This window comes from Mixophyes fleayi, chromosome 9 (genome assembly GCF_038048845.1).
Source record: "Mixophyes fleayi isolate aMixFle1 chromosome 9, aMixFle1.hap1, whole genome shotgun sequence".
Taxonomy (NCBI): domain Eukaryota; kingdom Metazoa; phylum Chordata; class Amphibia; order Anura; family Limnodynastidae; genus Mixophyes; species Mixophyes fleayi.
Window position 1 is genome coordinate 67,573,544 of NC_134410.1, and position 15,099 is coordinate 67,588,642.

The window sequence follows — 15,099 nt, forward strand, 5'->3', positions numbered from 1 at the left end:
ATAAATAGCCCTTTTTGAAGTACTGAACACTGGGCAATTGTGAGTTACCAAACCACAGTATCCACAAATGTATTTTGTAGTTCACCTGGGAATTGTACTTGTATCACAGATGGAACTCGTTGTTACCTGACCCATGATCGGTCCGTTGAACCACACAGAGCGGACGGCCAAAGATCTTGATGTGTTTGGCCGTGACTCAGATCTCATTGTGTAAATGTTGCTAAGAGTAAGAGGTGCCTGTGGACAGCTTCTGATGGTTAGCGAGCTATGCACGCACTGTCAAATGAAACAATCCTTACACGTTTAAAAAAGGGAGATGATTCTCAGGGGCCTATTTATCATACAGTAATTCCATGTCAAATCGGGGATTAAACGCAAGAATGACATTTATCATCATTGAATCGCGCTGCTGCTTTGCACCTGTGTTCGTTTTACTGAGCAGTCCCAATCAAAAGGGTACTGTATGGAGACTGCTCAGTAATGCTATTTATCAATCGCCAAAAATCCCTTTTCAATAATGTTAATGTATGCCAGCCGAAGCTGGCGTATATATTAACATAATTGAAAACTTTCATTGTTGTCAGCTCTGCTCCGAAGAGCAGAGTTGGACAGCCAGGCCCGGCACTCCCATTAGGCAAGGTTAGGCACTTGCCTAGGGCGCCAGGCTCTGGAGGGCGCCACAGAATTCTAAAAGACTTTAAAACTGTGCGGTGACCGCTGACCATACCTGTCACGGCCGCTGCACAGCATTCAGATGGACGGGGAGGGGGGGAAGAGGCTATTTTGTCACCACCGCCGCCTCTCTGCTCCGTCTCCTCCCCTCCACTTACTAGTGTCAGTGAGTGGAGGGGAGGAGACGGAGCAGAGAGGCGGCGGTGGTGAGACAAGGTAAGGAGAGGAGGGAGGCGATTTTTGCGGGTGGGGGCTCCGCTTTTTTAAAAATGCCTAGGGCGCCGTGGACCCTAGCACCGGCCCTGTGGACAGCGCACATGTGGAGGGATCATTTGATCCCTCCCTGTCACATGATAACAGTTCCTCGTTATTATAGTCTATGTGCGCATGCCCTATACTTTTGGTCGGGGCATGCGCAGTAGGAGTTCAAGGAAGATGCTGTCATCGCAAGTTTCTTTGCACTGAAGAGCCAGTGAAAAGGTAAGTGATAAACTTCACAGGGACAGTAGTTTATCATGACTGCTGTCCCTGCTGAAGGTTTTTGATAAATATGAAAGATAGTTCAATCCTTATCAATGCCATAAGGATTGAAAACTTTCTTTCATATTATGTGGTGCTACATAAATATGCACCTCAGTGTGCAAATAAACCACAATGCACAGTCTGTCATGAAAAGATGTATAAATAAAGGTGTAAATAGCTGACGCGTTTCATTACGTCAATAGTATTTTCTTCAGAAGTTTATACTGCTAACAAGGAACTGGTAACATTTGATTCAATTTTTAACTGGGTCACAAGTTTGGAGCATCTCTAATGCTGGGAATCCAATAGGCAAACTGCAAAATCTGTTATCATTTAATTGCAGTGACCTAAATGTAAACTAAGGGCTCAATCATCAATCAAACCACAGAACTGAAACATGCTTTGCATGCAGTACAGTTACACTGCAGGAATCATTGATTTAGACCAGAGCATGTCCCCAGTTCTTATACTAGTGTGCAGTAATATTCACGGTCCCAGGGACGCTGTCTGCTGTGTTCCCAATGTGCTGCATATTGCAGTGTGCTAGTACATGAATGGGTGGATGTCTTGACATTAAATCAATGATGCTGAAACCTGTTCTGTCAGCAAAACAGATTAATAATTGGACTTTTTTTCTTTTTATTTCCAAACTACTGCACATGTGACCCTTATTTATGTATTACATAACTCATTACATTAAGGTATCATTATGGTTCTTGATATGTGGTGTTATAATTTTATCATACATTATGATTTTGTTTTATATTTTTATACTACAGTGATTCCTCAAGAAAAAAATAAACATAGGAAGAGCAAGGGGTCTCATTTTGAAAATAATGGCCAAAGTCCGATTATCAACACCTGGGAGCATGACAGTTCCCGTTTTATTACCCTTTTGCTTAAAATCATATATTTTATAAATTATGGCCAGTTTGCACATGTGCACTTTTCCTGCCGCATTCTTTCACTGCTGCTGCTCCTCCGACTGACATCAGGGAGCGGTGTATCTTGAGTCAACAGTGAACTGCCTCGCTTTTTGAGGAGCATGTGGTGACTGAGAGAAATATGAGGGAGAAAAGAGAGTTATACTTAAATTGCCCCCAATTTAACTCTATTTTGTGCTTCCTATCTCCCTCTGTCACTGCACACTCCTCCCCAGGAGCCTGGGTGAAGAGTGACAGAAGGAGATAGGAAGGGCTAGCTGGGTCATACTGAGACTGGCCTGGCCAAGTGGCAAGTTAACCATTACCACTTCTGGCCTGTATTACAGAGGCAGCTGAATATTACTTAGCTGCCAGGGGGATATTTCATTGATAAATTGAGGTGTTATCATTGCATATTGATAAATAGGCCCCTATGTGCTTTCATATAGAAACTACTGTAATGTGGTATCTAACAACATGGAGAAACTTGGAAAAGTGATTATTTTTTTACATTGCGATTTGAGTTAGTATGTTGTAAACGTGCTTTTTCATTTATCAAATCTCTCTTCCCTTACAGTGTTTGTAGAAAGGGAGTTTGTGGACCCCCAGATCTGGGTGCTTATGATTGAATGAAGAATCCACAATATGGGCCATTCTCAATGCAATTTATGTATCAACATAAAGATATTTGATGCACTCTGAGTTTGAACTGTAGTATGAACGTACCACATGACTCTCCATACTCACGGACCTGAATAAGGCAAAGCTTACACAAAGTGGGCTGAGCTTAAATATAAAGAAGTCGTGGTTGGGTAGAAAGTGGTTGTGTTTGGAGACATAGGGCCTCTGCAACTGTAAGTGAAAAAAACTTGATGTCATAGCGAGAGGATGTGACAGGGGAACCGTAAAGACAAAGAAGTTAAAAAAGAGGATTGAGTAACTGCAACTCATACATAAGGGTCTATGTATCATTGGTGGCTAGTGGGCGTCAGTAAGTATCATTTTGTATCGCTGCATACCACAGCACCACAAAACGTACTTCCAACGGTATTTACCATGACAGGGCTTATTGGTGAGCCCTGACAAAATCCCCCTTCTAAAATAATTAAAAACTCCTAATGCTAATTACACCCTAATGCTGTCAGCGAAGGGAGAAAATGACCCCTTTGTGGCTACTGCACATGTGTGGCTAAGGTCACACATTCACATAGCAATGGGAACCAGCGTTCGATCCACAGAGGTTTCTCTGGCGCTGATGGACGGTGATGGACTCCATTGAAAAGGTAAGCTAATGCCATCTTGAGATGACGTTAGTTATTTAAGGCTGGTGGTGAAAAGCAAAGTTTTCACTGCTCGTTAAATTGGGTCTAAGGGGGGCTGCAGTGACCACCATTAAACAGTGTTAAAATCTGATTTCTCCTGCTTTAACCCCTTGATAAATTGAAAGAAGAGCTGAGATTGCCATTCTCTGGAAAAAAGAGCTGTTTTTCACCTATAGCATTCAGTATAAAATGGAAGGCTATAGCACATGAGCATCACCAGATATCTAGGGGCATCACACAACTATTAAGGCTATAGAGTTAGTTTGAAGACATAAATTAGGAACTTCTGTCTGTTCTAACAAATCAGATCACCAATATTGATATGGCTCTAATTCCTGAAGAAAACTGAAGACAAAGGTGACTGAAATGAAGGAAAGAATGACTAAAATGTGTTACGGCTCTCACTGATACCCTGATAAACCTATAGAAATCTGCCTTTCCCATAGAGATAGGTGTTCAGGTGCTCAGATGTCCCCAGGATTTAAACTCTAAGTAGTTTATAACATGAAACAAGTAACAAAGATATAAAGAGACTGGGAGTACAGCACAGCAGACAGAATACAGTGGACTAAACAGTAACGATGCAAATGGTTGAGGGCAGGAAGAGACCAAGAATAACCATAGAAGAGCCAAACGGCAAGGCAGGCAGTGAGCAGGGATAATCCATAAACAAGCCAAGGGTCAGACTGGCAGCAGACAGAGAATTTCAGGGAACAGGCAGGAGGATTGCAAAATGTAATCAAGTAAGCAAACATATGGCAAAAGGAGCAGGTAACGAAGTGCAGGCACAATGATATACCTGGCAGGGAAGCTAAGCCTGCCATTTAAAGTGCAGAGGGGTAATCAGATTGCTCCATCAGGAGCAAGCCCCACCGCAGTGACAGGTGATTGCAGTCACGAGACTGCAATCCCGAATCAGAGCATCCAGGTTGCTAGGCAACCAGCTGGGACAACAACCAGTGTGAGCCGTTGTAAGGAGCACGGTGGCTAACTAACTAGCCAGCAAAAAAGGTAGCATCCCAGAGGGTTTCAGAGTGGGCTCATAACTAATTGTGAAGATACCGGGTTTACCTGACCCAATGCTAACCACTTCACGCTGGCTGCCTAACTGTGAAAGGGAAGTCTACCCAGTACCTTCTGGGATTCATACAGTCACTCAGGCCAATGCAGTTAGAAGTTAAAACAATACATTTATTGTAATAAAAACAACATTAGAATATTATGTACACACAGTAAATAAATGCCAGGCAGGCTTACCACATCATGTCCCTTACCCCACTAGCTTAAGGAGTTACAGTCATCTGGCTGTCTATACTTGACGACCCATGGATCTCTCTCAGCTGCATATGTAGACTCTGGTAGAGAACGACAACTCGCAACCAGATCTTGCACATTCCATGAATGAAATCCCAGAATGAACACCACCTCCCCCCCTGGAGTGGCTCCTTATATCTATGGTCAAATTTCCACAGTGCTTTCCCATTGCTCGGGAAACCCCTGGGTCTCTCTCTCTTTAAACATTGGTAGGTCCTGGAACAATTGATTGGAGGGGAAAGTGCAGATGAGCTGTGCTTCCACAGAAACCCCCTGCTGGGATGCAGACCAAATGTCTGGACTAGTCCTTTGGAGAATAATGGATACTAATTTGCTTCAGGCCACCTCCAAAGATAGGGTAGCAGTCAGCCCCTCCTAAAATAAACCCCTTATACTACTTTGTGATGTCACGGGCTGTTCCATGCTTCCTGTAGAGAAACGAGGGTGGAGAATGAATGCAGCTCCAGCCCCCTCAACTGTATCCTGGACACCACCTGAACTTTACCCATAACCCGGCTTCACTTTAAGGACAATGAATAACAACCTCACTGCCACATCATTAATATACAATACACAATATACATATTTACAATGAGCTACAATGTCCCCTTATCCACATGTAATTAGACACTGCAGTTGTAGTCTGTTGAGCTGGGGAACAAAAGCAAGGGCTATAAAAAGTACTTGCTATAATCCACATTATGTGAGAAACAAGAAACAGGATGGTTACAGTGTTATCACACTCGTTTCATCACACTAATGTATCAAACATTTAGACATTTATAAAGGGCTGTGAGTCTAGAAGCTGGGCAATATCAAAGAACAGCAAGGAAGAATCCACCCACGAGGGGAAGAATCACAGAGAAATATGAAGATTAAGGCCGTTCTATTCGCAGGCATTATGACACGACTGGATACTGAGAGAGGCAGTGTTATCATAAAAACTAGGGTGCATTTAATTTTTCAGCTCCCAGAGACAATATACTGCACGTCTGGAGAGTCCAACCCAGGCCCAAACTGACTTCTAGGAAGAGAAGTATTGATTGTTAGCAGCCCTAGGAGTATATTTACCAAGCTGCCATTCTAACAAAGCAGCAATTCTCTGTGCTTTGTCTTGATTTTTTAAAATGGCAATTTTATTAAAGACAAAGAGCATTGACAAAAAAATGACTGCATCGAAAACAACAATTAGTAAATAGACCACCTAGAGTCACTAAAACCATTGAACAGATTGCATTACCTGCTCTGATTGATATGGGCTCCCAGATTATAACATTGCAGGAATAAATATTAGCACCCTCCAGCCCATCCCTGCATGTTGGTTGCAACAGTATTGGTGTCCTCACCAGTGGACCCTGAAGGTGGAAATTTATGGATTAATTCTAGGACATCCAGGAATCATTGGGAGCCACTCATGTCGATGAGGATATTACGGAAGAATATGATATAAAATAGTACTGAGGAATTCCTAACCCTCTCTGACAAAAAAAGTGATGACAGAGGATTCAGCTGACAAAAGAGTATGCCAACGAATTTACCTGTATTAGTTCCATCAAGAAAAAATGTTAGAGGCAGCATCCAGGTGAATTTGTTTAAAGAGATTGGGCTGGCTCCAAGCTCAGAGGCTGTTTTGCTTGGAAATACCAGAATGAAACCGAAAGGCCAAAGTTATGATGATGTTGTAAATGCAGTGCAAGTGGGAGACAGATGCTACAAACCAAGGGAGCATGGCTTGAAGATAAAGCCATCTAAATGCCCAATCCTCAAGCCTGAAGCACATAACTTGTGCCACATGGTCAGTAGTCAGGATATCCTACTGGACCCAAAAAAAATGAATGCTTTCAAAAGCTGATCTATACCTCACAATATAAAGGACATGAGAAAAATCCTTGGGTTTCCTAGCTATTATCAAAGATTTGTAAAAAAAACTTGTCAGCCATTGCTGAACCCTTCACTGCACTGTTACGGTGTGTGGAAAAAAGCACTTAGTTTAATAGCCAAACTCACAGGAACCACATACTTCGAAGAGAACTATTATAAGGTGGGACACTCCTTGAGGAGTAATTAAAGAGGCAGCACCATAGTTACTGCTAGTACCAGTTGATAGAGTTCCAATCTAGTTTTAGATTTAATCTTTAAGGTCATACAACCCAATCTCCTACTTTTTAAAGAAGATTAATAGATAGTGGAGGGAATGACATCATACTTTGTGCTTGAGCATATTTTACCATGTAGCTTTTCATCATTTTTATCCTCCTCTTATTGAGTTGCTCTATATTCTTTATATGCAATTTTCTTAGCATGCAACTACTAATTCCTTGCAGGACCATATTGGTTTATTTTACTTTTATAAAATATTGTATTTATTGCAAGGTCAGCAAAATCATACAGTTACAATGCACAATGTAAGCAAAGAGTACAGTACAAACTGTCCATAACATGTGCACAATATTGAAATTGGCCAAACATAGTCAGCAGCCACTGCTGACCATATATTTCTAAAGGAAAAGAAAAGGGAGGAAAGGGGCAGGGGGAAGGGAATGAAAAGTCAGAGTTAGATCAGTGATCTAAGTAAGGGGAAGGATATGATCCAAGAGGACATACCAATCCCAATTCCTCTAACTCACAGATTACACCTCTTACAAATACTCCCCTGTGACAAGCTGTCTACATTCCATGGACTCTTCTTGGGGGTATCACTGTTTCCAGAACCAACAACTTCCTGTTTGCTTGTACAACATGCCTTCTCTGCTGGAACCTCAACTGAATTAACTATATAAAAGGAAAGCTTCTGGAATAGTTGGTGCAACATATAAATTATTCACATACCAGATCCCACAGAGGTCCATACTACTTATGGATGTCCAACCATAACCTAATATTGTCACTGAGCAAATATGAGTAGTGCACACAGATTAGACAATTGTTTTTATCTCCAGAATGCTGCACAATATGCAAATGCCAAACAGCCATTGCACTGTACTCATCCAGACATGCTTACAGTAACAATGATATTACAGACCACTTATATTTTTAAAACTACTCACTTTTTTTTTATTGTACTTCCTTTAGAGTTGTGAGTTTAATAAATGGACAATCAGAGAATTTATCAAACATCGAGAAGCTTTGCTTTTCGGTGCTTATCGTGAAATTCTAATGCCATTTCTACCGATCAACAATCTTTACCATGCACCTGCTATCTCTATGAGCAGTAGCTCCTGACAGACACCTACCTTCTTTATTTCATTCAGACTTTTCTAGGACAAGCTGTCTACATTCCATGAATGATTAGACATTCCATACAGATTAGACAATCCTTATATCTCCAGAATGCTAGACAACATGCAAATACCAAACAGCCAATGCCAGGGGCGGGCTGGGATGGAGGGCAGGAAGCCATTTGTCCCCCAGGCTGCTCCCATAGTGGGTTCCCTTGATCTTGGTCTGGGTCACTGGGCTACCTGCATTAATTTTACTTTAAAATGTTCCTAATAGGCCGTTTAGCCAAGTCTTGCTCCCCCCCCTTCAGCCTGCCAGCCCCGGACATTGCCTACACACATCCAGACATTCTTATAGTAACAATGATATTACAGACCACTGATATTTTCAAGCAACTCACCTCTATTTTTGTTGCACTTCTTTTTAAGTTATGAGGTTAGTAAGTGGTTGAGAAGATAAAGTAGGAATGCGGTTATGGTTTTTTTTGATATTTGATATTGATATTGAGGCACATTTAGGAAGAACAGTCTTCACCTGAATAGTGAGGGTGCAGCTGTTCTGGTGGAGAAGATAGTTGGAAGGCAGTTTTCAACAGATATAGGGTCATTTATCAGCTCACACAATTTATCAAAGCCCTAACACTGGAGAAATTACTGAGGATGGCAGAATGTGTTAATTTATCAAGCAGCTAGAAGCTTAGATTTTTGCCATTTGTCACAAAATTCTAACAACATTTCAGGACGGCGTTAAGCTAAACAAGTCCAAACAAGTAAACACACAGGACACATCATCACTGGGACAGCCTCTTTTTGGCAACAGTGTCCTAGCTACACAAAATTGATAAACACCTTAAAAATTAAACACAAATATAAGAGGAGTTGGCGCTATTGGATGTTACATATACAATACGATAAACATTTCCAACCATGCAAAATGTTAAACTATTAAAATAAAGTCACTCCTTCATGTAGCATAGGTCCCAGATGATATATAAGGATTCCTCTTCTTTAGTAATCCCCTTCATTTACGCTTTCCAGAAGGATGTAATATTCTGAACACGGGCTGTAAAAGGGTCTAATCAAGTGTTTGAATTTCACTGGAATATACAGGCTGTGCTATGTCTGTTTTATATTTCTTTTCATGTACATCCTTCTGGAAAGCATAAATGAAGGGGATTACTAAAGAAGAGGAATCCTTATATATCATCTGGGACCTATGCTACATCATACTTGCCAACTCTCCCGGATTGTCCGGGAGACTCCCGCATTTTGCGAGAGTCTCCCGGACGAGTGTGGCAATCTCCCTGATAGGAAGGGGGAAAAATTTAGTTTAAACGCCGCGATTCACCCGGAATCGCGGCGTTTAGCCCCGCCCCCACTGTAAAATGACGCGATTTGCGTCATTCCGTCACGGGGGCGGGGCCAAAATGACGCGATTTCGCAGCCCCGCCCCCTGCACGCCCACGTCCCGGCGGGCATCTCCCGGAAAAAGAAAAAAAAATGTTGGCAAGTATGTGCTACATGAATGAGTGACTTTATTTTAAGATTTTAAGATTTTGCATGGTTAGAAATGTTCATCGTATTGTATATGTAACATCCAATAGCACCATCTCCTCTTATATTTGTGTTTGATGTATATAACTGTTTTAGTACTCATAAGGGATTGTGTACTATAAGTTGAGAGGCTGCTTATGGTTAGACAGCGCTGACAGACTTCATTGATTGGTTTATTTTGACCTTAAAAAATTAGGAATGAAAAAATGGTAAAAAGAATTGTTATTTATTGGGGAAAACCCCTGAAAATTGGTAAATAGCACCCTTAATCTCCAGATATGAATATAAGTTATGTTGATTTGCAACAAAACAATTTAAAGGACATTTTCACTATCAGCAATAGTGAAAATAACAATTTTTTGAGGTTAGTGTACATTTAATAGTATAATAGTAGAACTGTCAAGCTTTTAGGCTCATCCAGTGTGATATTAGGTGAAAATAAGTACAGAAAGAGTGTGTTTTATTTTGCTAAATAATGGTGCTTTATTGTCAATTTATTTTATGTGATCAGTTTTTAAATCATCTGAATAAAGCTTTGTCTATTGAAAGTTATTCATCTTGTTACGATGGCTGAATTCACAACACTTGATTGGCACACATAGAATGCTTGGTCATCAAATTATTTAAAGCTAAGGAGGGAAGTCTGTGGGTGCCATAAAGAGACAGGAAAAAATATATTATATATTATATATTATATATTATATATTATATAAACATCAATAAGAAATACTTGTCTACTCTCCAGGAATGTCTGGGAGACTCCAAAATTTTGAGTATGGATCCTGCCCAATCATTTTGCAAAGTGGGCAGGCCATGATGACATGATTCGCTGCAAAATGCGTCTTCATGGTCAAGTAATCTTGGGTGTGTGTGAATCAACCTGAGATAGGGTCATGAATTTACACTGTAGAGGGGATCTCATGACTTGCTGAGGCAGTGGCCAACCTGTGTGATCATAGCATGACTGATCACAGGGGTGTGCTACTGCCTCTGCATGTCAAGAGGTTCCTATACACTGAGAGGCATTCCTTGATAATTTTGAATCTGGGGTGGTCAGCATCTGACCGATAGTGATCTATGGAACCCAGCCAATCAGACTGTCTTCGGTCAGGTAATGCAGATAGATTTTTATACTGGGATATTTGATTGATGTTAGTTGTGGTGTATGTATGTATGTATGTATGTATGTATGTATGTATGTATGTATGTATGTATGTGTGAAGGGTGCCCCTGGTGGCCTCAGCTGCAAGTACAAGCAATCCATTCTGCCCCAGCTAGCTGGTGGGTACAGGAAACCAATACCACAGGACACCCCGAATACACAATTGTTAAACAAAGTTATGATGTGAAGTGGCCACTAGTGGCAGTGCAGTGCATACATAAATATTGGACACCAGGCCATTTCAATTTGAAACAGAAATTAAACTTTAATAACTCTCCAGCACTGAAATAACAAATGTTGTCAACAGAAAACATTTCTAAATGCCTTCTCCTTCTGCATTCTTAAACAGATGGTAATGCTTTCTCCTTATTCCATCTCACTCCTGCACAGCATTTTACATATCAGCCACTGGTGCTGGGAGCAGTAGTTCTACAAGCAAAGACCACAGGTGCATCACACAGGCTCTTCACTATTGATTCAGCTCACAAAGTTGCAGGCATGCAGATGGATATTTCACAGAACCTAAGGACCTCCGTCCCACTCTCCAAGGACTCTTTTTCCATGCCTCCTCCCTTACAGCCACACTCTCAAATAGCCGTGCTGCACCAAGCAGCGACCACCCCTTATAGTAAGATGGTCTTTCCAAGGGGGCTACACCATGGGGTACCCCTGATGGTGGAGAACCTCCTGCTGGTATCTTTTTCTGATATCATTACACTGGCTCTTGTTACTGCCAGTTTATCAGGTTGGACCACCCCCAACTAGATGGGAACACTCTTCTGGTGCCTCCTGGGAACCTGGCCCTGGGAACCCCCTTATTGGCGTCTTTAATGTGCCCCGTAACACCCTCCGCATACCCCCTTTTCTCTAATGGAGGACTCTAAACTCCCTATCATCTATTTACTGCTCTGCAGCATCCGCCACACACTCCTTGTTCTGATGGGTTCTTGGGCTTATAACTACCGGTGTTCTCTAACCGCATTTATTACCCCTACAGGACCTATTAAAAATGTATGCCTCGTGACATGAGCCACACATCACCTCATTCCACCGGAGAACTTGTATTTTAGATTAGATTAGGCTCTTTAACTCTCCAAATATCATTGTAAAATGCTTATTGTACAATATTATAGGATCATCATTTCTGTATGCATTACTTTCCCCTACAATTATAATGGCTATTTTTCTATTTCAGAACCTATATGGGACCAAGTTTGTCAAGAAAGGACTCTCCATCCCTGCAAGTAATAAAATGGTTGATTCCTATACTACTACTTTCCTCCCATCCCCTTTGCCACAAAATGCGACCAATGAGGACAACAACTGTGTATTCAATGAGGAATTTAAGTTCTGGTTGCTGCCAGTGTCCTACAGTGCAGTCTTCGTGCTGGGTCTGCCATTAAACCTCACAGCCATATGGATTTTTTTTGCAAAGATGCGGCCATGGAGCCCGACTACAGTTTATATGTTTAACCTTGCCTTATCTGATACATTGTATCTGCTATCACTGCCCACTCTCATCTACTACTATGCGGATCGCAACAACTGGCCATTTGGAGTGGCATTATGCAAGATTATGCGCTTCCTCTTTTACACAAACCTTTATTGCAGTATCCTATTCCTCACCGGTATAAGTATTCATCGATATATGGGTGTTTGCCACCCTCTTCTCTCTCTGCAGAGAATGAAGGCTAGATATGCTCATATGTTCTGTGGTGTAGTATGGTTATCGGTCAGTATTTGTCTAGTTCCTAATCTTAAATTTATTACTGTTAGCCCCAGGGGCAATGACACACTGTGCCATGACACAACTGTACCTGAAGAGTTTCAGAAATATGTGGAGTATAGTACAGCTGTTATGACTCTATTATTCGGAATACCCTTTCTAGTGATTGCAGGCTGCTATGGGCTTATGACAAGGGAGCTGATGAAGCCACAGGTCAATGGGTCCCAACAAACTCTACCATCCTACAAGAGGAGATCCATCAAAACCATTGTTATAGTCCTTACAGTATTTATTATTTGTTTCTTACCATTTCACATTACACGCACAATCTATTACTATGCTCGGCTACTGAAAGCAGATTGCCAACTTCTCAATGTGGTCAATTTTACATATAAGATAACACGTCCATTTGCTAGTGCCAATAGCTGCTTTGACCCTGTTTTGTACTTCCTAGCTAGTGAAAAGTATCAGAAGAGGCTTGTCATGGCACTATCATGTGCCTGTTGGAGACGTCTCCCTGTTAGTAATTCAGGGCTCGAGACGCACAGAAGAAGGAGCAACCTGGCTGTGATTTCTGCTGAGGACGTGCATACCAATGGCAGCCTGGGCAATCTCTTACAAGTTAGGGAAGAAGAAGGGCATATTGGAGATACGGAGGTAGAACATTATGCAGACAAGAATAATCCAACATTGGTGGAAAGCATTGGTAGGTCTGTGGGAAATGAAAAAAAGAGGAAGATCAATGGAAAAGACTTTGAAGGGAGGCCGCGTAAAAAAGAAGAAAATGGCAGTGAATACAAGAAAAAACTAGGTGACATAGTAGAAAGAATGCATGTGATAGAATGCAGTGACATTCATAGCAAAATTAACAGGAGTAAAAGTGAAAGACAGTCAGAGAGAAAGAGAGAAAAGGTCAGTGAAGAAAATAGAGGTCGCTGGAGTTTGAAACATATGAGAGATGTTAGATGGTCAAATCATGAAACCCTGGAAGAGAATTCCTGGGAAGGGGATGGCAGCTCCTCCTGGAATCTACTAGTCTCTGTAAGCCAAGGTGAACAGTGTTTGTGGATGAGTTCCAAAGAGGATTCTGAGGAAGGAAAGAAGCTGCAGAGTCTCCCAAACAAGTAACAAAAACAGAAGGATATCAGATGAATTAACATTGTGTATTCTGATGCAGACTACAGATATTTTAACTCTCTTACCGCTTTGGGCAGTGCTGCAACTCAAGACTTTTGCGAAAAAGTAAATTAAAAAGTTCAATGGCGAGGCTATGAACTGATTGTAAGAATTGTTTATTGGAACTTTGCAATAATGTTACACAGCAAGCGTATGAAAGGATATGGTGAGTCTTTGTGTGGATTAGGTAGCATAAATTCAAGACTGCCTTACATTACTGTATAAAACAATATACTAAGGGAGACTAAAATTGCCAATGAAGAAATGTGCTATTTTTGTATATTTGAAATGAATAAATACATTTTATTAACTGGTAATAAAATATGCTATCAGTGCAACAGAGTTTGTATTTGCAAATAAGTATTGGATACTTATTGCTCTTTTTTACTTTCTGTAATTTTTCCTCTTTTCTGAAACTAGCAAGAGACGGTCCCTTTACATTTTAAAATGTACCAGCATTGCCGCCCATAAAAGCCTGAATTTTTCTCAGCAGACTTAGGCTGGGTACACACTACAGTGTTTTCAGACGATTATCTGGTCAATCAGACGCTAAAGGACCAGTTGGCCCGATATCTTATTAGTGTGTACGCTGCATAGATGAACAATTATCGTTCCAATGCCCATCGTATCATTTTTAAATAGGACTAAAAATCTCCTTCATCACTGGAATGATGTCGTTCCAATTCTGCAGTGTGTATGCACTCACAATTAGGATCTCCATAGAGTTTACAGAGTCATGCGGGTATACGAGGTATGTCTATTAAATAACGAGACTGTGATTTCACCTAGTAAACAAAGCAGTCAGGACCTGTTATAACTGCATATGAAGTAACCTTGAACCTGTCTGAACCTGCATGACAGGCTGCAACATTCTATGACGTTCAGTTTATTGTGAATCGCCAGTTAGTTTGGTTATGTTTTCTGTAGAGTGCCGAAAAAATGCTATGTTTAAAAGTTGAACAACGTGCCAATTTGAAATTTTTAGTAAAATTGCACAAAACACCAACAGAATGTTTTCAAATGCTTACTATGGCCTATGGGAATAACTGCCTGTCTCGTGCACGTGTGTTTGACTGGCACTAAAGATTTAGCGAGGGACATGAGAATGTTGAAGATGATGAACGCCCTGGAGAACCTTGCACTTCAAGAACCGAAGAAAATGTAGAAAAAATCAGTCACATTGTTCGAAAAGACCTCCGACTCAGTGTTCCAATGATAGCTGAATTCGTGTACATTGACAAAGACACTGTATGTAAAATTTTGCGTAAGGATCTTAACATGACGAATGTTTGTGCAAAGATGGTCCCAAGGGTTCTCACACCAGAGCAAAAAATAAGTCGAAAGGAATGTTGTGCTGACATTCTGCAACAACTTTACACAGATCCAAACCTCTTTCATAAAGTAATCACTTGTGATGAGACCTGGATATTCCAGTACGATCCTGAAACCAAAAGACAGTCAATGCACAGGAAAACACCGGCACCACCAAGAATGAAAAAGCTTGTCAAAA

General features: G+C 41.1%; 1 protein-coding gene across 1 annotated transcript in view; it reads left to right on the forward strand.

The window, feature by feature from the left end:
- Nucleotides 1–13,854, forward strand: part of P2RY4 (pyrimidinergic receptor P2Y4) — a 31,062-nt gene extending 17,208 nt beyond the window's left edge. The window contains exon 2 of the mRNA XM_075186036.1: nt 11,883–13,854. Coding sequence (XP_075042137.1) covers nt 11,940–13,541 — 1,602 coding nt within the window. The 5' untranslated portion in view covers nt 11,883–11,939 and the 3' untranslated portion in view covers nt 13,542–13,854. The remainder of the gene's footprint in view (nt 1–11,882) is intronic.
- Nucleotides 13,855–15,099: the final 1,245 nt, after the last annotated feature.